Source organism: Oncorhynchus nerka, linkage group LG11, assembly GCF_034236695.1.
Source record: "Oncorhynchus nerka isolate Pitt River linkage group LG11, Oner_Uvic_2.0, whole genome shotgun sequence".
Lineage (NCBI taxonomy): Eukaryota > Metazoa > Chordata > Actinopteri > Salmoniformes > Salmonidae > Oncorhynchus > Oncorhynchus nerka.
This window is the reverse complement of record NC_088406.1, coordinates 16,531,590-16,553,783: the sequence shown is the minus strand read 5'-3', so window position 1 is coordinate 16,553,783 and position 22,194 is coordinate 16,531,590. Positions and strand designations below refer to the sequence as shown.

General features: G+C 45.6%; 1 protein-coding gene across 1 annotated transcript in view; it reads left to right on the top strand.

The window, feature by feature from the left end:
- The window catches only part of LOC115115346 (cGMP-dependent 3',5'-cyclic phosphodiesterase-like), an 88,594-nt gene that overhangs the window by 1,794 nt on the left and 64,606 nt on the right, over nt 1-22,194 (top strand). The window contains exons 2-3 of the mRNA XM_065024043.1: nt 747-885; nt 5,473-5,561. Of these exons, the coding sequence (XP_064880115.1) occupies nt 747-885; nt 5,473-5,561 (228 nt within the window). The remainder of the gene's footprint in view (nt 1-746; nt 886-5,472; nt 5,562-22,194) is intronic.

The window sequence follows — 22,194 nt, the reverse complement described above, 5'->3', positions numbered from 1 at the left end:
AAACAGTATGGTGTCTCTGTTCCCTCATATAAACAGTATGGTGTCTCTGTTCCCTCATATAAACAGTATGGTGTCTCTGTTCCCTCATATAAACAGTATGGTGTCTCTGTTCCCTCATATAAACAGTATGGTGTCTCTGTTCCCTCATATAAACAGTATGGTGTCTCTGTTCCCTCATATAAACTGTATGGTGTCTCTGTTCCCTCATATAAACAGTATGGTGTCTCTGTTCCCTCATATAAACAGTATGGTGTCTCTATTCCCTCATATAAACAGTATGGTGTCTCTGTTCCCTCATATAAACAGTATGGTGTCTCTGTTCCCTCATATAAACAGTATGGTGTCTCTGTTCCCTCATATAAACAGTATGGTGTCTCTGTTCCCTCATATAAACAGTATGGTGTCTCTGTTCCCTCATATAAACAGTATGGTGTCTCTATTCCCTCATATAAACAGTATGGTGTCTCTGTTCCCTCATATAAACAGTATGGTGTCTCTGTTCCCTCATATAAACTGTATGGTGTCTCTGTTCCCTCATATAAACTGTATGGTGTCTCTGTTCCCTCATATAAACAGTATGGTGTCTCTGTTCCCTCATATAAACAGTATGGTGTCTCTATTCCCTCATATAAACAGTATGGTGTCTCTGTTCCCTCATATAAACAGTATGGTGTCTCTGTTCCCTCATATAAACAGTATGGTGTCTCTGTTCCCTCATATAAACACTATGGTGTGGTGTCATAAAGGATTCTGCTGTTTCTGTGTGTAACTCTTGTTGTTTCTGTTTCCTCCCAGGATGCTTTACTGCGGCTGGCAGGAGTTGTTGACGTGCGCTCACTCCGAGATGCTCTCAGAGAGACCGCACAGGGGCTACTGCCCAGCGTGGTACGTACACACAGGGCTGCTGGGTAGTGTTCTTTTTTGGGAGGGGTCAAGCAGCCATTCCTCAGAACTGCACCACTGGATTGTCATGTGTGTATGTTCAGTATGAGTGACAGGGGCGGAGCTTGTGTCAGAGGGGCGTGGCTTTCTCCAGGGACCCTTCTGACCAATTAATGAAACGGAATGAATAGCTGACATGGCCAATCATAAGCACACATTAGTCATCATCTCTAGGGATGTTAACGGTTAACCATTAGTTGGTTAGCCGCCAAAAATACATTTTCCAAGTCATGCTTATCGATCTGTAGGTTAATTTGACTAATTTTGTGGAGTTAAATTGTGTATTTTGGTTAGTTTGTCACGTAGACCTGTTTTAGGCTATTTATCACATCGCATACAGAGCCTAGTTTGAGCGGAATATCCAACAACCTCTCATTTCATCCATGTTTCTCAAGACTTCCTCATGCCATTGAGCCCAGCATTTCTCTCCTGTTCTGTTGGTTATCATATCAACTTTATTTGACTTTATTTGACTAGGCCAAATCCCTAGTCATATTAGCCACCCATTCTAGTTGTTGCATCTTTACATTCCAATTAGATTGTCACCTCTGTCACATGAAACAGCGAGCATCATTTGCGCTTTAGAACAAACTTTTACCGCTAATTGGATTTTAGGTCATTTTTTCCCCATGTTGTTTTCCATTGGCTGCTTCATTACAGCCGAGTTGCATGTTCAGTAATGGCCTTTAGCCTCTTGGCCATGAACTAGAAACATTAAAAAGGCTTGGCACAACTTTGGATTATTTTAGAATCATTTTCTGGACAAAATATTTTAATGTTGTTTTGGTACTGAATTAATTAGGCTGTTAGTAAGATTCCAAGAGTAGTTTTAAACTAACAAACTTATTAAATTAATAAATGACGAATCATTTCGAAGAACCTGGTCCCTCCCAGCAGCAGACAGACAGCTGTACTGCCACCAGTACCAGTCCAGGGGGCGCTGAAGGGGGTATAGCGACAGACAGCTGTACTGCCACCAGTATCAGGCCAGGGGGCGCTGAAGGGAGTATAGCGACAGACAGCTGTACTGCCACCAGTATCAGTCCAGGGGGCGCTGAAGGGAGTATAGCGACAGACAGCTGTACTGCCACCAGTATCAGTCCAGGGGGCGCTGAAGGGAGTATAGCGACAGACAGCTGTACTGCCACCAGTATCAGTCCAGGGGGCGCTGAAGGGAGTATAGCGACAGACAGCTGTACTGCCACCAGTATCAGTCCAGGGGGCGCTGAAGGGAGTATAGCGACAGACAGCTGTACTGCCACCAGTATCAGTCCAGGGGGCGCTGAAGGGAGTATAGCGACAGACAGCTGTACTGCACATTACTTTATATAATTAGCAACACCAATTTCAGTTTTTAAACCAATCATATTATATAACGTATTATAAATACATTTAGCCATGTTTTATAGTGTTAAATAGTGTTTTATAGTGTTTTATAGTGTTAAATCATGTTTTATAGTGTTAAATCGTGTTTTATAGTGTTAAATCATGTTTTATAGTGTTAAATCGTGTTTTATAGTTTTATTTATGTTTTATAGTGTTAAATCGTGTTTTATAGTGTTAAATAGTGTTTTATAGTGTTAAATAGTGTTTTATAGTGTTAAATCGTGTTTTATAGTGTTAAATCATGTTTTATAGTGTTAAATCATGTTTTATAGTGTTAAATAGTGTTAAATCGTGTTTTATAGTGTTAAATAGTGTTAAATCGTGTTTTATAGTGTTAAATAGTGTTAAATTGTGTTTTATAGTGTTAAATCGTGTTTTATAGTGTTAAATCGTGTTTTATAGTGTTAAATCATGTTTTATAGTGTTAAATCGTGTTTTATAGTGTTAAATCGTGTTTTATAGTGTTTTATAGTGTTAAATCATGTTTTATAGTGTTAAATCATGTTTTATAGTGTTAAATCATGTTTTATAGTGTTAAATAGTGTTTTATAGTGTTAAATCATGTTTTATAGTTTTATTTATGTTTTATAGTGTTAAATCGTGTTTTATAGTGTTAAATCATGTTTTATAGTGTTAAATCGTGTTTTATAGTGTTAAATCGTGTTTTATAGTGTTAAATCATGTTTTATAGTGTTTTATAGTGTTAAATCGTGTTTTATAGTGTTAAATAGTGTTAAATCGTGTTTTATAGTGTTAAATAGTGTTAAATCGTGTTTTATAGTGTTAAATAGTGTTAAATCATGTTTTATAGTGTTAAATCATGTTTTATAGTGTTAAATAGTGTTAAATCATGTTTTATAGTGTTTTATAGTGTTAAATAGTGTTAAATCATGTTTTATAGTGTTAAATAGTGTTAAATCATGTTTTATAGTGTTTTATAGTGTTAAATCGTGTTTTATAGTGTTAAATAGTGTTAAATCGTGTTTTATAGTGTTAAATAGTGTTAAATCGTGTTTTATAGTGTTAAATAGTGTTAAATCATGTTTTATAGTGTTAAATCGTGTTTTATAGTGTTAAATCGTGTTTTATAGTGTTAAATAGTGTTAAATCGTGTTTTATAGTGTTAAATAGTGTTTTATAGTGTTAAATCATGTTTTATAGTGTTAAATCGTGTTTTATAGTGTTAAATCATGTTTTATAGTGTTAAATCGTGTTTTATAGTGTTAAATAGTGTTAAATCATGTTTTATAGTGTTAAATCGTGTTTTATAGTGTTAAATAGTGTTAAATCGTGTTTTATAGTGTTAAATAGTGTTAAATCGTGTTTTATAGTGTTAAATCATGTTTTATAGTGTTAAATCATGTTTTATAGTGTTAAATCGTGTTTTATAGTGTTAAATCGTGTTTTATAGTGTTAAATCATGTTTTATAGTGTTAAATCGTGTTTTATAGTGTTAAATCGTGTTTTATAGTGTTAAATAGTGTTAAATCGTGTTTTATAGTGTTAAATCATGTTTTATAGTGTTAAATCATGTTTTATAGTGTTAAATCGTGTTTTATAGTGTTAAATCGTGTTTTATAGTGTTAAATCATGTTTTATAGTGTTATATAGTGTTAAATCAGTGTTGTTTTATAGTGTTAAATCGTGTTTTATAGTGTTAAATCGTGTTTTATAGTGTTAAATCATGTTTTATAGTGTTATATAGTGTTAAATCGTGTTTTATAGTGTTAAATCGTGTTTTATAGTGTTAAATCGTGTTTTATAGTGTTTTATAGTGTTAAATCATGTTTTATAGTGTTAAATCATGTTTTATAGTGTTAAATCATGTTTTATAGTGTTAAATCGTGTTTTATAGTGTTAAATCATGTTTTATAGTGTTAAATCATGTTTTATAGTGTTAAATCGTGTTTTATAGTGTTTTATAGTGTTAAATCATGTTTTATAGTGTTAAATCGTGTTTTATAGTGTTAAATCATGTTTTATAGTGTTAAATCGTGTTTTATAGTGTTAAATCGTGTTTTATAGTGTTTTATAGTGTTAAATCATGTTTTATAGTGTTAAATCATGTTTTATAGTGTTAAATCGTGTTTTATAGTGTTAAATCATGTTAAATAGTGTTAAATCATGTTTTATAGTGTTAAATAGTGTTAAATCGTGTTTTATAGTGTTAAATCATGTTTTATAGTGTTAAATCGTGTTTTATAGTGTTAAATCATGTTTTATAGTGTTAAATAGTGTTAAATCGTGTTTTATAGTTTTATTTATGTTTTATAGTGTTAAATCATGTTTTATAGTGTTAAATCGTGTTTTATAGTGTTAAATCGTGTTTTATAGTGTTTTATAGTGTTAAATCATGTTTTATAGTGTTAAATCATGTTTTATAGTGTTAAATCGTGTTTTATAGTGTTAAATCATGTTTTATAGTGTTAAATCATGTTTTATAGTGTTAAATCGTGTTTTATAGTGTTAAATCGTGTTTTATAGTGTTTTATAGTGTTAAATCATGTTTTATAGTGTTAAATCATGTTTTATAGTGTTAAATCGTGTTTTATAGTGTTAAATCATGTTTTATAGTGTTAAATCGTGTTTTATAGTGTTAAATCGTGTTTTATAGTTTTATTTATGTTTTATAGTGTTAAATCATGTTTTATAGTGTTAAATCATGTTTTATAGTGTTAAATCGTGTTTTATAGTTTTATTTATGTTTTATAGTGTTAAATCATGTTTTATAGTGTTAAATAGTGTTAAATCGTGTTTTATAGTGTTAAATCGTGTTTTATAGTGTTAAATCATGTTTTATAGTGTTAAATCATGTTTTATAGTTTTATTTATGTTTTATAGTTTTATGGTTTTTGGTAAGCTATATCTTAGTTTAAAAAATGTGTTTTATTATCTGCAGGAACCGGGGGTGGTCGCACCCATGGACCCCCCCATGCTAGCTTTGCTTCTGATGTGTGTGTTTTCTTACAGGTGTGTGTTTGTGTGTACGTGCTGGAGGGAGTCTTCTGATGTGTGTGTTTTCTTACAGGAGTGTGTTTGTGTGTACGTGCTGGAGGGAGTCTTCTGATGTGTGTGTTTTCTTACAGGAGTGTGTTTGTGTGTACGTGCTGGAGGGAGTCTTCTGATGTGTGTGTTTTCTTACAGGAGTGTGTTTGTGTGTACGTGCTGGAGAGAGACTCGAGGCTGCAGTGTGACGACCCAAGCCATGAGCTGCCAAAGGAGGGGAAGATCAGGTATGAAACCCTCTGTGTGTGAGTCCCTGGGCTCTTGAGTGGCACTCAAACCTACTACAAACCCTGGTTCGATCCCGGGCTGTATCACAACCGGCCGTTATTGGGAGTCCCATAGGACGGCATACAATTGGCCCAGCGTTGTCTGGGTTAGGGGAGGGTTTGGTCGTCATTGTAAATAAGAATTTGTTATTTTCTCTCTCTCTCTCTCTCTCTCTCTCTCTCTCTCTTTCGCTCTCTCTCCCTCTCTCTCTCTCTCTCTCTTTCGCTCTCTCTCCCTCCCTCTTTCTCTCTCTCCCTCTCTCTCTCTCTCTCTCTTTCGCTCTCTCTCCCTCCCTCTTTCTCTTTCTCTCTCTCTCTCTCTCTCTCTCTCTCTCTCTCTCTCTCTCTCTCTCTCTCTCTCTCTCTCTCTCTCTCTCTCTCTCTCTCTCTCTCTCTCTCTCTCTCTCTCTCTCTCTCCCTCTCTCTCTCTCTCTCTACTCTCTGAGACTCTGATCCTCTTCTCGTGATCTCTACAGGCTCAATAGGTCCCTCCTACCCTGGCTTAAGAACACACACAGACTGAATAGCCTTGTCCTAACCTAGCTTTGGTAAAATCAACATTGCATTATTCATGATAGTTTCTGTCTCAGACGAGAGCCCTCGAGCCTCACACACACACACACACACACACACATATCTGCATGCTGCACACACCTGCAAGCACCCGCTGGCACAATCTGTTTGTGTGTGTGTGTGTGTGTGTGTGTGTGTGTGTGTGTGTGTGTGTGTGTGTGTGTGTGTGTGTGTGTGTGTGTGTGTGTGTCTGTGTGTGTGTGTGTGTGTGTGTGTGTGTGTGTGTGTGTGTGTGTGTGTGTGTGTGTGTGTGTGGTTGTTAAGCACTACAATTTGTGCAGACTTTTCCAGCACAATTCTAACACCTGATTAAAGTTGATTAGCTGGGAGTAACCCTGCTCAACCTGTGCCTCTCCAGAGTCAGACGTGGGGAACACTGCTGTTGTAGAAAGCTTTCCTCTGTTTGTGTTTGTCAGAAAAAAAATAGAGGGTATTTCATCTAATTGTGCTGTAAAGAGACTATCGATCCTCTCTGTCCTCTGCCGTGCCTGTCGGCCATCACAAGCAATACTGACTGCCCTGTGAGTGTTTGTGCCCGTGTAAGTGTGTGTGTGCAGCATTAGTTGATATTGGAACAGATGTCTTTTCTCATAGATTAACATGAGAAAGGTGCCTTCTGTATTACCATATGAGACAACAGTGACACACACATGGGAAACCTGTCACTGTCACACCTGTACACACACCTGTACACACACCTGTACACACACCTGGCTCTGGGAATTACATTGATTTGATTTATTTCAGGAGACAATAAGTAATGAATCTTTTATAAAGCTGTCTTTGTATTGTATTGTCTGTAGGGAATCAGCCCCCACCCTGGATGGGTGCTGTTCTAATGTCCCCCCTCTGTATATGGGTGTTCTAACGTCCCCCCTCTGTGTATGGGTGTTCTAACATCCCCCCTCTGTGTATGGGTGTTCTAACATCCCCCCTCTGTATATGGGTGTTCTAATGTCCCCCTCTGTGTATGGGTGTTCTAATGTCCCCCACCCTGGATGGGTGCTGTTCTAATGTCCCCCCTCTGTATATGGGTGTTCTAACGTCCCCCCTCTGTATATGGGTGTTCTATTGTCCCCCCTCTGTATATGGGTGTTCTAATGTCACCCCTCTGTGTATGGGTGTTCTAATGTCACCCCTCTGTATATGGGTGTTCTAATGTCCCCCACCCTGGATGGGTGCTGTTCTAATGTCACCCCTCTGTATATGGGTGTTCTAACGTCCCCCCTCTGTGTATGGGTGTTCTAATGTCACCCCTCTGTATATGGGTGTTCTAACGTCCCCCCTCTGTGTATGGGTGTTCTAATGTCACCCCTCTGTATATGGGTGTTCTAACGTCCCCCCTCTGTGTATGGGTGTTCTAATGTCAACCCTCTGTATATGGGTGTTCTAACGTCCCCCCTCTGTGTATGGGTGTTCTAACATCCCCCCTCTGTGTATGGGTGTTCTAATGTCCCCCCTCTGTATATGGGTGTTCTAACATCCCCCCTCTGTATATGGGTGTTCTAACATCCCCCCTCTGTGTATGGGTGTTCTAACGTCCCCCCTCTGTATATGGGTGTTCTAACGTCCCCCCTCTGTGTATGGGTGTTCTAACATCCCCCCTCTGTGTATGGGTGTTCTAACATCCCCCCTCTGTATATGGGTGTTCTAATGTCCCCCCTCTGTATATGGGTGTTCTAACATCCCCCCTCTGTGTATGGGTGTTCTATTGTCCCCCCTCTGTATATGGGTGTTCTAATGTCCCCCCTCTGTGTATGGGTGTTCTAATGTCCCCCTCTGTATATGGGTGTTCTAATGTCCCCCCTCTGTATATGGGTGTTCTAATGTCCCCTCTGTATATGGGTGTTCTAATGTCCCCCTCTGTATATGGGTGTTCTAATGTCCCCCCTCTGTATATGGGTGTTCTAATGTCCCCCTCTGTATATGGGTGTTCTAATGTCCCCCTCTGTATATGGGTGTTCTAATGTCCCCCTCTGTATATGGGTGTTCTATTGTCCCCCTCTGTATATGGGTGTTCTAATGTCCCCCCTCTGTGTATGGGTGTTCTAATGTCCCCCCTCTGTATATGGGTGTTCTAATGTCCCCCTCTGTGTATGGGTGTTCTAACATCCCCCCTCTGTGTATGGGTGTTCTAACATCCCCCCTCTGTGTATGGGTGTTCTAACATCCCCCCTCTGTGTATGGGTGTTCTATTTTCCCCCCTCTGTATATGGGTGTTCTAATGTCCCCCTCTGTGTATGGGTGTTCTAACATCCCCTCTGTGTATGGGTGTTCTAACGTCCCCCTCTGTGTATGGGTGTTCTAACGTCCCCCTCTGTGTATGGGTGTTCTAACGTCCCCCTCTGTGTATGGGTGTTCTAACATCCCCCTCTGTGTATGGGTGTTCTAATGTCCCCCCTCTGTATATGGGTGTTCTAATGTCCCCCTCTGTGTATGGGTGTTCTAACATCCCCCCTCTGTGTATGGGTGTTCTAATGTCCCCCTCTGTGTATGGGTGTTCTAATGTCCCCCTCTGTGTATGGGTGTTCTAATGTCCCCCTCTGTGTATGGGTGTTCTAACATCCCCCCTCTGTGTATGGGTGTTCTAATGTCCCCCCTCTGTGTATGGGTGTTCTAACATCCCCCCTCTGTGTATGGGTGTTCTAATGTCCCCCCTCTGTATATGGGTGTTCTAATGTCCCCCTCTGTGTATGGGTGTTCTAACATCCCCCCTCTGTGTATGGGTGTTCTAACATCCCCTCTCTGTGTATGGGTGTTCTAATGTCCCCCCTCTGTATATGGGTGTTCTAATGTCCCCCCTCTGTGTATGGGTACTGTTCTAATGTCCCCCCTCTGTGTATGGGTGTTCTAACGTCCCCCCTCTGTGTATGGGTGTTCTAATGTCCCCCTCTGTATATGGGTGTTCTAATGTCCCCCTCTGTATATGGGTGTTCTAATGTCCCCCCTCTGTATATGGGTGTTCTAATGTCCCCCCTCTGTATATGGGTGTTCTAATGTCCCCCTCTGTATATGGGTGTTCTATTGTCCCCCCTCTGTATATGGGTGTTCTAATGTCCCCCCTCTGTGTATGGGTGTTCTAATGTCCCCCCTCTGTATATGGGTGTTCTAATGTCCCCCTCTGTGTATGGGTGTTCTAACATCCCCCCTCTGTGTATGGGTGTTCTAACATCCCCCCTCTGTGTATGGGTGTTCTAACATCCCCCCTCTGTGTATGGGTGTTCTATTGTCCCCCCTCTGTATATGGGTGTTCTAATGTCCCCTCTGTGTATGGGTGTTCTAACATCCCCCCTCTGTGTATGGGTGTTCTAACGTCCCCCCTCTGTGTATGGGTGTTCTAACGTCCCCCCTCTGTGTATGGGTGTTCTAACGTCCCCCCTCTGTGTATGGGTGTTCTAACATCCCCCCTCTGTGTATGGGTGTTCTAATGTCCCCCTCTGTATATGGGTGTTCTAATGTCCCCTCTGTGTATGGGTGTTCTAACATCCCCTCTGTGTATGGGTGTTCTAATGTCCCCCTCTGTGTATGGGTGTTCTAATGTCCCCCTCTGTGTATGGGTGTTCTAATGTCCCCCCTCTGTGTATGGGTGTTCTAATGTCCCCCTCTGTGTATGGGTGTTCTAATGTCCCCCTCTGTGTATGGGTGTTCTAATGTCCCCCTCTGTGTATGGGTGTTCTAACATCCCCCCTCTGTGTATGGGTGTTCTAATGTCCCCTCTGTATATGGGTGTTCTAATGTCCCCTCTGTGTATGGGTGTTCTAACATCCCCCTCTGTGTATGGGTGTTCTAACATCCCCCTCTGTGTATGGGTGTTCTAATGTCCCCCTCTGTATATGGGTGTTCTAATGTCCCCCTCTGTGTATGGGTACTGTTCTAATGTCCCCCTCTGTGTATGGGTGTTCTAATGTCCCCCTCTGTGTATGGGTGTTCTAACATCCCCCTCTGTGTATGGGTGTTCTAATATCCCCCTCTGTGTATGGGTGTTCTAACGTCCCCCTCTGTATATGGGTGTTCTAATGTCCCCCTCTGTGTATGGGTGCTGTTCTAATGTCCCCCTCTGTGTATGGGTGTTCTAACATCCCCCTCTGTGTATGGGTGTTCTAATGTCCCCCTCTGTATATGGGTGTTCTAATGTCCCCCTCTGTGTATGGGTGCTGTTCTAATGTCCCCCTCTGTGTATGGGTGTTCTAACATTCCCCCTCTGTATATGGGTGTTCTAATGTCCCCCTCTGTGTATGGGTGTTCTAATGTCCCCCTCTGTGTATGGGTGTTCTAATGTCCCCCTCTGTGTATGGGTGCTGTTCTAATGTCCCCCTCTGTGTATGGGTGGTGTTCTAATGTCCCCCTCTGTGTATGGGTGCTGTTCAATGTCCCCCTCTGTGTATGGGTGCTGTTCTAATGTCCCCCCATCTGTGTATATGTGCTGTTCTAATGTTCCCCCTCTGTGTATGGGTGCTGTTCTAATGTCCCCTCTGTGTATGGGTGCTGTTCTAATGTCCCACCCCCCTCTGTGTATGGGTGCTGTTCTAATGTCCCCCATCTGTGTATGGGTGCTGTTCTAATGTCCCCCATCTGTGTATGGGTGTTTAATGTCCCCTCTGTGTATGGGTGTTCTAATGTCCCCCTCTGTGTATGGGTGCTGTTCAATATCCCCCTCTGTGTATGGGTGCTGTTCTAATGCCCCCCCTCTGTGTATGGGTGCTGTTCTAATGTCCCTCCACTGTGTATGGGTGCTGTTCTAATGTCCCCCTCTGTGTATGGGTGCTGTTCTAATGTCCCCCTCTGTGTATGGGTGTTCTAACATCCCCCCTCTGTGTATGGGTGTTCTAATGTCCCCCCTCTGTGTATGGGTGTTCTAATGTCCCCCCTCTGTGTATGGGTGCTGTTCTAATGTCCCCCTCTGTGTATGGGTGTTCTAACATCCCCCCTCTGTGTATGGGTGTTCTAACGTCCCCCCCCTGTGTATGGGTGTTCTATTGTCCCCCCTCTGTGTATGGGTGTTCTAATGTCCCCCCTCTGTGTATGGGTGTTCTAATGTCACCCCTCTGTGTATGGGTATTCTAATGTCCCCCCTCTGTGTATGGGTGTTCTAATGTCCCCCTCTGTGTATGGGTGCTGTTCTAATGTCCCCCATCTCTGTGTATGGGTGTTCTAACATCCCCTCTGTGTATGGGTGTTCTAATGTCCCCCCTGTGTATGGGTGTTCTATTGTCCCCCTCTGTGTATGGGTGTTCTAATGTCACCCCTCTGTGTATGGGTGCTGTTCTAATGTCCCCCTCTGTGTATGGGTGCTGTTCTAATGTCCCCCTCTGTGTATGGGTGCTGTTCTAATGTCCCCCTCTGTGTATGGGTGCTTCTCCAATGTCCCCCTCTGTGTATGGGTGCTGTTCTAATGTCACCCATCTGTGTATATGTGCTGTTCTAATGTTCCCCTCTGTGTATGGGTGCTGTTCTAATGTCCCCTCTGTGTATGGGTGCTGTTATAATGTCCCCATCTGTGTATATGTGCTGTTCTAATGTTCCCCCTCTGTGTATGGGTGCTGTTCTAATGTCCCCCGGTGTATGGGTGCTGTTATAATGTCCCCCTCTGTGTATGGGTGCTGTTCTAATGTCCCCCATCTGTGTATGGGTGCTGTTCTAATGTCCCCCTCTGTGTATGGGTGTTCTAACATCCCCCTCTGTGTATGGGTGTTCTAATGTCCCCCTCTGTGTATGGGCGCTGTTCTAATGTCCCCCTCTGTGTATGGGTGTTCTAACATCCCCCCTCTGTGTATGGGTGTTCTAACGTCCCCCTCTGTGTATGGGTGTTCTATTGTCCCCCTCTGTGTATGGGTGTTCTAATGTCCCCTCTGTGTATGGGTGTTCTAACATCCCCCTCTGTGTATGGGTGTTCTAATGTCCCCCTCTGTGTATGGGTGTTCTAACATCCCCCTCTGTGTATGGGTGTTCTAATCCCCCTCTGTGTATGGGTGTTCTAACGTCCCCCTCTGTGTATGGGTGTTCTAACGTCCCCTCTGTGTATGGGTGTTCTAACATCCCCCTCTGTGTATGGGTGTTCTAATGTCCCCCTCTGTATATGGGTGTTCTAATGTCCCCTCTGTGTATGGGTGTTCTAACATCCCCCTCTGTGTATGGGGTGTTCTAATGTCCCCCTCTGTGTATGGGGTGTTCTAATGTCCCCCTCTGTGTATGGTGCTGTTCTAATGTCCCCCTCTGTGTATGGGTGTTCTAATGTCCCCTCTGTGTATGGGTGTTCTAACATCCCCCTCTGTGTATGGGTGTTCTAATGTCCCCCTCTGTGTATGGGTGTTCTAACATCCCCCCTCTGTGTATGGGTGTTCTAATGTCCCCCCTCTGTATATGGGTGTTCTAATGTCCCCCTCTGTGTATGGGTGTTCTAACATCCCCCCTCTGTGTATGGGTGTTCTAACATCCCCTCTCTGTGTATGGGTGTTCTAATGTCCCCCCTCTGTATATGGGTGTTCTAATGTCCCCCCTCTGTGTATGGGTACTGTTCTAATGTCCCCCCTCTGTGTATGGGTGTTCTAACGTCCCCCCTCTGTGTATGGGTGTTCTAATGTCCCCCTCTGTGTATGGGTGTTCTAATGTCCCCTCTGTATATGGGTGTTCTAATGTCCCCCTCTGTGTATGGGTGTTCTAATGTCCCCCTCTGTATATGGGTGTTCTAATGTCCCCTCTGTATATGGGTGTTCTATTGTCCCCCTCTGTATATGGGTGTTCTAATGTCCCCTCTGTGTATGGGTGTTCTAATGTCCCCCTCTGTATATGGGGTGTTCTAATGTCCCCCTCTGTGTATGGGTGTTCTAACATCCCCCTCTGTGTATGGGTGTTCTAACATCCCCTCTGTGTATGGGTGTTCTAACATCCCCCCTCTGTGTATGGGTGTTCTATTGTCCCCCCTCTGTATATGGGTGTTCTAATGTCCCCCTCTGTGTATGGGTGTTCTAACATCCCCCCTCTGTGTATGGGTGTTCTAACGTCCCCCCTCTGTGTATGGGTGTTCTAACGTCCCCCTCTGTGTATGGGTGTTCTAACGTCCCCCTCTGTGTATGGGTGTTCTAACATCCCCCCTCTGTGTATGGGTGTTCTAATGTCCCCCCTCTGTATATGGGTGTTCTAATGTCCCCCTCTGTGTATGGGTGTTCTAACATCCCCCCTCTGTGTATGGGTGTTCTAATGTCCCCCCTCTGTGTATGGGTGTTCTAATGTCCCCCTCTGTGTATGGGTGTTCTAATGTCCCCCTCTGTGTATGGGTGTTCTAATGTCCCCTCTGTGTATGGGTGTTCTAAATGTCCCCCTCTGTGTATGGGTGTTCTAATGTCCCCCCTCTGTGTATGGGTGTTCTAACATCCCCCCTCTGTGTATGGGTGTTCTAATGTCCCCCCTCTGTATATGGGTGTTCTAATGTCCCCCTCTGTGTATGGGTGTTCTAACATCCCCCCTCTGTGTATGGGTGTTCTAACATCCCCCCTCTGTGTATGGGTGTTCTAATGTCCCCCTCTGTATATGGGTGTTCTAATGTCCCCCTCTGTGTATGGGTACTGTTCTAATGTCCCCTCTGTGTATGGGTGTTCTAACGTCCCCCTCTGTGTATGGGTGTTCTAACATCCCCCTCTGTGTATGGGTGTTCTAATGTCCCCCTCTGTGTATGGGTGTTCTAATGTCCCCCTCTGTGTATGGGTGTTCTAATGTCCCCCTCTGTGTATGGGTGCTGTTCTAATGTCCCCCTCTGTGTATGGGTGTTCTAACATCCCCCTCTGTGTATGGGTGTTCTAATGTCCCCCTCTGTATATGGGTGTTCTAATGTCCCCCTCTGTGTATGGGTGCTGTTCTAATGTCCCCCTCTGTGTATGGGTGTTCTAACATCCCCCTCTGTATATGGGTGTTCTAATGTCCCCCTCTGTGTATGGGTGTTCTAATGTCCCCCTCTGTGTATGGGTGTTCTAATGTCCCCCTCTGTGTATGGGTGCTGTTCTAATGTCCCCCTCTGTGTATGGGTGGTGTTCTAATGTCCCCCTCTGTGTATGGGTGCTGTGCTAATGTCCCCCTCTGTGTATGGGTGCTGTTCCAATGTCCCCCTCTGTGTATGGGTGCTGTTCTAATGTCCCCCATCTGTATATGTGCTGTTCTAATGTTCCCCCTCTGTGTATGGGTGCTGTTCTAATGTCCCCCTCTGTGTATGGGTGCTGTTCTAATGTCCCCCCTCTGTGTATGGGTGCTGTTCTAATGTCCCCCATCTGTGTATGGGTGCTGTTCTAATGTCCCCCATCTGTGTATGGGTGTTTTAATGTCCCCTCTGTGTATGGGTGTTCTAATGTCCCCCCTCTGTGTATGGGTGCTGTTCCAATATCCCCCCTCTGTGTATGGGTGCTGTTCTAATGTCCCCCTCTGTGTATGGGTGCTGTTCTAATGTCCCTCCACTGTGTATGGGTGCTGTTCTAATGTCCCCCTCTGTGTATGGGTGCTGTTCTAATGTCCCCCTCTGTGTATGGGTGTTCTAACATCCCCCCTCTGTGTATGGGTGTTCTAATGTCCCCCTCTGTGTATGGGTGTTCTAATGTCCCCCTCTGTGTATGGGTGCTGTTCTAATGTCCCCTCTGTGTATGGGTGTTCTAACATCCCCCTCTGTGTATGGGTGTTCTAACTCTGTGTATGGGTGTTCTATTGTCCCCCTCTGTGTATGGGTGTTCTAATGTCCCCCTCTGTGTATGGGTGTTCTAATGTCACCCCTCTGTGTATGGGTATTCTAATGTCCCCCCTCTGTGTATGGGTGTTCTAATGTCCCCCTCTGTGTATGGGTGCTGTTCTAATGTCCCCCTCTGTGTATGGGTGTTCTAACATCCCCCCTCTGTGTATGGGTGTTCTAACGTCCCCCCCCTGTGTATGGGTGTTCTATTGTCCCCCCTCTGTGTATGGGTGTTCTAATGTCACCCCTCTGTGTATGGGTGTGTTCTAATGTCCCCCTCTGTGTATGGGTGCTGTTCTAATGTCCCCCTCTGTGTATGGGTGCTGTTCTAATGTCCCCCTCTGTGTATGGGTGCTGTTCTAATGTCCCCCTCTGTGTATGGGTGCTGTTCTAATGTCACCCATCTGTATATGTGGTGTTCTAATGTCCCCCTCTGTGTATGGGTGCTGTTCTAATGTCCCCCTCTGTGTATGGGTGCTGTTCTAATGTCCCCTCTGTGTATGGGTGTTCTAACATCCCCCTCTGTGTATGGGTGTTCTAATGTCCCCCCTGTGTATGGGTGTTCTGTGTCTAATGTCCCCCCTCTGTGTATGGGTGTTCTAATGTCCCCCCTCTGTGTATGGGTGTTCTAACGTCCCCCTCTGTGTATGGGTGTTCTATTGTCCCCCCTCTGTGTATGGGTGTTCTAATGTCCCCCCTCTGTGTATGGGTGCTGTTCTAATGTCCCCCCTCTGTGTATGGGTGCTGTTCTAATGTCCCCCCTCTGTGTATGGGTGCTGTTCTAATGTCCCCCCTCTGTGTATGGGTGCTGTTCCAATGTCCCCCCTCTGTGTATGGGTGCTGTTCTAATGTCACCCATCTGTGTATATGTGCTGTTCTAATGTTCCCCCTCTGTGTATGGGTGCTGTTCTAATGTCCCCTCTGTGTATGGGTGCTGTTATAATGTCCCCCATCTGTGTATATGTGCTGTTCTAATGTTCCCCCTCTATGTATGGGTGCTGTTCTAATGTCCCCTCGGTGTATGGGTGCTGTTATAATGTCCCCCCCTCTGTGTATGGGTGCTGTTCTAATGTCCCCATCTGTGTATGGGTGCTGTTCTAATGTCCCCCTCTGTGTATGGGTGTTCTAACATCCCCCTCTGTGTATGGGTGTTCTAATGTCCCCCCTCTGTGTATGGGCGCTGTTCTAATGTCCCCCCTCTGTGTATGGGTGTTCTAACATCCCCCCTCTGTGTATGGGTGTTCTAACGTCCCCCCTCTGTGTATGGGTGTTCTATTGTCCCCCCTCTGTGTATGGGTGTTCTAATGTCCCCCCTCTGTGTATGGGTGTTCTAACGTCCCCCTCTGTGTATGGGTGTTCTATTGTCCCCCTCTGTGTATGGGTGTTCTAATGTCCCCCTCTGTGTATGGGTGCTGTTCTAATGTCCCCCTCTGTGTATGGGTGCTGTTCTAATGTCCCCCTCTGTGTATGGGTGCTGTTCTAATGTCCCCCTCTGTATCTGGTGCTGTTCCAATGTCCCCCTCTGTGTATGGGTGCTGTTCTAATGTCCCCATCTGTGTATATGTGCTGTTCTAATGTTCCCCCTCTGTGTATGGGTGCTGTTCTAATGTCCCCTCTGTGTATGGGTGCTGTTATAATGTCCCCCATCTGTGTATATGTGCTGTTCTAATGTTCCCCCTCTGTGTATGGGTGCTGTTCTAATGTCCCCTCTGTGTATGGGTGCTGTTATAATGTCCCCCTCTGTGTATGGGTGCTGTTCTAATGTCCCCCATCTGTGTATGGGTGCTGTTCTAATGTCCCCCCTCTGTGTATGGGTGTTCTAACATCCCCCCTCTGTGTATGGGTGTTCTAATGTCCCCCCTCTGTGTATGGGCGCTGTTCTAATGTCCCCCCTCTGTGTATGGGTGTTCTAATGTCCCCCCTCTGTGTATGGGTGTTCTAATGTCCCCCCTCTGTGTATGGGTGCTGTTCTAATGTCCCCCTCTGTGTATGGGTGTTCTATTGTCCCCCCTCTGTGTATGGGTGTTCTAATGTTCCCCCTCTGTGTATGGGTGCTGTTCTAATGTCCCCTCTGTGTATGGGTGCTGTTATAATGTCCCCCATCTGTGTATATGTGCTGTTCTAATGTTCCCCCTCTGTGTATGGGTGCTGTTCTAATGTCCCCTCTGTGTATGGGTGCTGTTATAATGTCCCCCCCTCTGTGTATGGGTGCTGTTCTAATGTCCCCCATCTGTGTATGGGTGCTGTTCTAATGTCCCCCCTCTGTGTATGGGTGTTCTAACATCCCCCCTCTGTGTATGGGTGTTCTATTGTCCCCCCTCTGTGTATGGGTGTTCTAATGTCCCCCCTCTGTGTATGGGTGTTCTAATGTCACCCCTCTGTGTATGGGTATTCTAATGTCCCCCCTCTGTGTATGGGTGTTCTAATGTCCCCCCTCTGTGTATGGGTGCTGTTCTAATGTCCCCCTCTGTGTATGGGTGTTCTAACATCCCCCCTCTGTGTATGGGTGTTCTAACGTCCCCCCCCTGTGTATGGGTGTTCTATTGTCCCCCCTCTGTGTATGGGTGTTCTAATGTCACCCCTCTGTGTATGGGTGCTGTTCTAATGTCCCCCCTCTGTGTATGGGTGCTGTTATAATGTCCCCCTCTGTGTATGGGTGCTGTTCTAATGTCCCCCATCTGTGTATGGGTGCTGTTCTAATGTCCCCCTCTGTGTATGGGTGTTCTAACATCCCCTCTGTGTATGGGTGTTCTATTGTCCCCCTCTGTGTATGGGTGTTCTAATGTCCCCCCTCTGTGTATGGGTGTTCTAATGTCACCCCTCTGTGTATGGGTGTTCTAATGTCCCCCCTCTGTGTATGGGTGTTCTAATGTCCCCCCTCTGTGTATGGGTGCTGTTCTAATGTCCCCTCTGTGTATGGGTGTTCTAACATCCCCCTCTGTGTATGGGTGTTCTAACGTCCCCCCTGTGTATGGGTGTTCTATTGTCCCCCTCTGTGTATGGGTGTTCTAATGTCCCCCTCTGTGTATGGGTGCTGTTCTAATGTCCCCCCTCTGTGTATGGGTGCTGTTCTAATGTCCCCCCTCTGTGTATGGGTGCTGTTCTAATGTCCCCCCTCTGTGTATGGGTGCTGTTCCAATGTCCCCCCTCTGTGTATGGGTGCTGTTCTAATGTCACCCATCTGTGTATATGTGCTGTTCTAATGTTCCCCCTCTGTGTATGGGTGCTGTTCTAATGTCCCCTCTGTGTATGGGTGCTGTTATAATGTCCCCCATCTGTGTATATGTGCTGTTCTAATGTTCCCCCTCTATGTATGGGTGCTGTTCTAATGTCCCCTCTGTGTATGGGTGCTGTTATAATGTCCCCCCCTCTGTGTATGGGTGCTGTTCTAATGTCCCCCATCTGTGTATGGGTGCTGTTCTAATGTCCCCCCTCTGTGTATGGGTGTTCTAACATCCCCCCTCTGTGTATGGGTGTTCTAATGTCCCCCCTCTGTGTATGGGCGCTGTTCTAATCCCCCCCTCTGTGTATGGGTGTTCTAACATCCCCCTCTGTGTATGGGTGTTCTAACGTCCCCCTCTGTGTATGGGTGTTCTATTGTCCCCCTCTGTGTATGGGTGTTCTAATGTCCCCCCTCTGTGTATGGGTGTTCTAACGTCCCCCTCTGTGTATGGGTGTTCTATTGTCCCCCCTCTGTGTATGGGTGTTCTAATGTCCCCCTCTGTGTATGGGTGCTGTTCTAATGTCCCCCTCTGTGTATGGGTGCTGTTCTAATGTCCCCCTCTGTGTATGGGTGCTGTTCTAATGTCCCCCTCTGTGTATGGGTGCTGTTCCAATGTCCCCCCTCTGTGTATGGGTGCTGTTCTAATGTCCCCCATCTGTGTATATGTGCTGTTCTAATGTTCCCCCTCTGTGTATGGGTGCTGTTCTAATGTCCCCTCTGTGTATGGGTGCTGTTATAATGTCCCCCATCTGTGTATATGTGCTGTTCTAATGTTCCCCCTCTGTGTATGGGTGCTGTTCTAATGTCCCCTCTGTGTATGGGTGCTGTTATAATGTCCCCCCCTCTGTGTATGGGTGCTGTTCTAATGTCCCCCATCTGTGTATGGGTGCTGTTCTAATGTCCCCCCTCTGTGTATGGGTGTTCTAACATCCCCCCTCTGTGTATGGGTGTTCTAATGTCCCCCCTCTGTGTATGGGCGCTGTTCTAATGTCCCCCCTCTGTGTATGGGTGTTCTAATGTCCCCCCTCTGTGTATGGGTGTTCTAATGTCCCCCCTCTGTGTATGGGTGCTGTTCTAATGTCCCCCTCTGTGTATGGGTGTTCTATTGTCCCCCCTCTGTGTATGGGTGTTCTAATGTTCCCCCTCTGTGTATGGGTGCTGTTCTAATGTCCCCTCTGTGTATGGGTGCTGTTATAATGTCCCCCATCTGTGTATATGTGCTGTTCTAATGTTCCCCCTCTGTGTATGGGTGCTGTTCTAATGTCCCCTCTGTGTATGGGTGCTGTTATAATGTCCCCCTCTGTGTATGGGTGCTGTTCTAATGTCCCCATCTGTGTATGGGTGCTGTTCTAATGTCCCCCTCTGTGTATGGGTGTTCTAACATCCCCCCTCTGTATGGTGTTCTATTGTCCCCCTCTGTGTATGGGTGTTCTAATGTCCCCCTCTGTGTATGGGTGTTCTAATGTCACCCCTCTGTGTATGGGTATTCTAATGTCCCCCCTCTGTGTATGGGTGTTCTAATGTCCCCCTCTGTGTATGGGTGCTGTTCTAATGTCCCCTCTGTGTATGGGTGTTCTAACATCCCCCTCTGTGTATGGGTGTTCTAACGTCCCCCTGTGTATGGGTGTTCTATTGTCCCCCTCTGTGTATGGGTGTTCTAATGTCACCCCTCTGTGTATGGGTGCTGTTCTAATGTCCCCCCTCTGTGTATGGGTGCTGTTCTAATGTCCCCCTCTGTGTATGGGTGCTGTTCTAATGTCCCCCTCTGTGTATGGGTGCTGTTCCAATGTCCCCCTCTGTGTATGGGTGCTGTTCTAATGTCACCCATCTGTGTATATGTGCTGTTCTAATGTTCCCCCTCTGTGTATGGGTGCTGTTCTAATGTCCCCTCTGTGTATGGGTGCTGTTATAATGTCCCCCATCTGTGTATATGTGCTGTTCTAATGTTCCCCCTCTATGTATGGGTGCTGTTCTAATGTCCCCCTCTGTGTATGGGTGCTGTTATAATGTCCCCCTCTGTGTATGGGTGCTGTTCTAATGTCCCCCCATCTGTGTATGGGTGCTGTTCTAATGTCCCCCTCTGTGTATGGGTGTTCTAACATCCCCCTCTGTGTATGGGTGTTCTAATGTCCCCCTCTGTGTATGGGCGCTGTTCTAATGTCCCCCTCTGTGTATGGGTGTTCTAACATCCCCCTCTGTGTATGGGTGTTCTAACGTCCCCCTCTGTGTATGGGTGTTCTATTGTCCCCCTCTGTGTATGGGTGTTCTAATGTCCCCCTCTGTGTATGGGTGTTCTAACGTCTAACCCCCTCTGTGTATGGGTGTTCTATTGTCCCCCTCTGTGTATGGGTGTTCTAATGTCCCCCTCTGTGTATGGGTGCTGTTCTAATGTCCCCCTCTGTGTATGGGTGCTGTTCTAATGTCCCCCCTCTGTGTATGGGTGCTGTTCTAATGTCCCCCCTCTGTGTATGGGTGCTGTTCCAATGTCCCCCCTCTGTGTATGGGTGCTGTTCTAATGTCCCCCATCTGTGTATATGTGCTGTTCTAATGTTCCCCTCTGTGTATGGGTGCTGTTCTAATGTCCCCTCTGTGTATGGGTGCTGTTATAATGTCCCCCATCTGTGTATATGTGCTGTTCTAATGTTCCCCCTCTGTGTATGGGTGCTGTTCTAATGTCCCCTCTGTGTATGGGTGCTGTTATAATGTCCCCCCCTCTGTGTATGGGTGCTGTTCTAATGTCCCCCATCTGTGTATGGGTGCTGTTCTAATGTCCCCCTCTGTGTATGGGTGTTCTAACATCCCCCTCTGTGTATGGTGTGTTCTAATGTCCCCCTCTGTGTATGGGCGCTGTTCTAATGTCCCCCTCTGTGTATGGGTGTTCTAATGTCCCCCTCTGTGTATGGGTGTTCTAATGTCCCCCTCTGTGTATGGGTGCTGTTCTAATGTCCCCCTCTGTGTATGGGTGTTCTATTGTCCCCCTCTGTGTATGGGTGTTCTAATGTTCCCCCTCTGTGTATGGGTGCTGTTCTAATGTCCCCTCTGTGTATGGGTGCTGTTATAATGTCCCCCATCTGTGTATATGTGCTGTTCTAATGTTCCCCCTCTGTGTATGGGTGCTGTTCTAATGTCCCCTCTGTGTATGGGTGCTGTTATAATGTCCCCCCCTCTGTGTATGGGTGCTGTTCTAATGTCCCCCATCTGTGTATGGTGCTGTTCTAATGTCCCCCTCTGTGTATGGGGTGTTCTAACATCCCCCTCTGTGTATGGGTGTTCTAATGTCCCCCTCTGTATATGGGTGTTCTAATGTCCCCCTCTGTGTATGGGTGTTCTAATCCCCCCTCTGTGTATGGGTGTTCTAATGTCCCCCCTCTGTGTATGGGTGTTCTAATGTCCCCCTCTGTGTATGGGTGTTCTAATGTCCCCCTCTGTGTATGGGTGTTCTAATGTCCCCCTCTGTGTATGGGTGTTCTAACATCCCCCCTCTGTGTATGGGTGTTCTAATGTCCCCCCTCTGTGTATGGGTGTTCTAACATCCCCCCTCTGTGTATGGGTGTTCTAATGTCCCCCCTCTGTATATGGGTGTTCTAATGTCCCCCTCTGTGTATGGGTGTTCTAACATCCCCCCTCTGTGTATGGGTGTTCTAACATCCCCCTCTGTGTATGGGTGTTCTAATGTCCCCCCTCTGTATATGGGTGTTCTAATGTCCCCCCTCTGTGTATGGGTACTGTTCTAATGTCCCCCCTCTGTGTATGGGTGTTCTAACGTCCCCCCTCTGTGTATGGGTGTTCTAACATCCCCCCTCTGTGTATGGGTGTTCTAATATCCCCCTCTGTGTATGGGTGTTCTAACGTCCCCCTCTGTATATGGGTGTTCTAATGTCCCCCTCTGTGTATGGGTGCTGTTCTAATGTCCCCCTCTGTGTATGGGTGTTCTAACATCCCCCTCTGTGTATGGGTGTTCTAATGTCCCCCCTCTGTATATGGGTGTTCTAATGTCCCCCCTCTGTGTATGGGTGCTGTTCTAATGTCCCCCCTCTGTGTATGGGTGTTCTAACATCCCCCTCTGTATATGGGTGTTCTAATGTCCCCCC